The following is a 973-nucleotide window of genomic DNA, read 5'->3' as shown; positions in this document are numbered from 1 at the left end:
GCGACGGTTCCGGGGCGGTACTGCGGGCAGGAGCGAGTGTGCGTCAGTACAGTATCATACGAAGTCGACAAGGACAAAAGGCGGGAGAACGCACGCGGTGAGGCTTCTTGACACCACCAGCCGCGGGCGCCGACTTGCGGGCGGCCTTGGCGGCGAGCTGCTTGCGCGGCGCCTTTCCTCCGGTCGACTTGCGGGCGGTTTGCTGTGAAGGGCGAGCGAAACGAGGTCAGCGAACGCGTCAGACGGCGACGAGTTGAGCGACGACGAAGGGGACGGACCTTGGTGCGGGCCATTGTGTGTGGTGCGGTGCGAGGTGGTAGCGGTGTGGGAGCGGGCGCGGAACTTCGGGAAAAGAGAGGGGACGGGGGAAAAGAGAGAGAGAGAGAGAAGGAGGGGAGGAAGGGAGAAGGAGGAGCGACAAACACCTAGGTTCGTGCAAACAGGGGACGACGGTTGGGGAGAGAAGGAGGAGGCGCGCAGAGACGCTGTCGATGCGCGAGTGGCGGGATATACTGCTGTACTGCCTTGCAACCGCCAGACACAGCGAGTCGAGCAGCACCCGCAGGAACGAAGCGACGACTCGTTGTATTCGAGTTGTAACCCGTTGTAATGCCCCCGATTACAACTCGCGACTACCCTGATTCCCCGACGCGCGCCCGGAGTGACGTGTCCTCTTGCACGAGCCTAGGTGGAAAACAAGAGCGGATCTGCCAACAAGAGTCGTACTGCGCCGCGCGCTACCTCTTGACCTCCTTCGCATCTCTCGACTCGCTCGACTTCCACCACCTCGAAGTCGTCGCACTCAGCAACCAACCACCACCACACTCCAACTCACTCTCCTACTCAAACAGTGAGTCCCACTCCTGCACACCACCGTCCACACCACCGCACTCGCACCGAGTCACCCAACTCGCTCACCCTCGACCACCTCCCTCGCTCACACGGACTCGAGGACTCGAGGACTGACCCCGCT

General features: G+C 62.3%; 1 protein-coding gene across 1 annotated transcript; it reads right to left on the bottom strand.

Annotated features, from left to right (window-relative positions):
• On the bottom strand, positions 1-293 carry RHTO_01989 (Histone H3; the record flags this gene model as incomplete). Its single annotated transcript, XM_016415667.1, has 3 exons — positions 1-20; positions 95-202; positions 279-293. Coding segments are annotated over 3 exons (143 nt in total), but the record flags the coding sequence as incomplete, so codon positions are not given.
• Between the last annotated feature and the right edge of the window lie 680 nt (positions 294-973).

This window comes from Rhodotorula toruloides (assembly GCF_000320785.1).
Source record: "Rhodotorula toruloides NP11 unplaced genomic scaffold Scaffold16, whole genome shotgun sequence".
Taxonomy (NCBI): Eukaryota; Fungi; Basidiomycota; class Microbotryomycetes; order Sporidiobolales; family Sporidiobolaceae; genus Rhodotorula; species Rhodotorula toruloides.
Note: the sequence above shows the minus strand (reverse complement) of the source record. Positions and strands in the feature narration are given on the sequence as shown.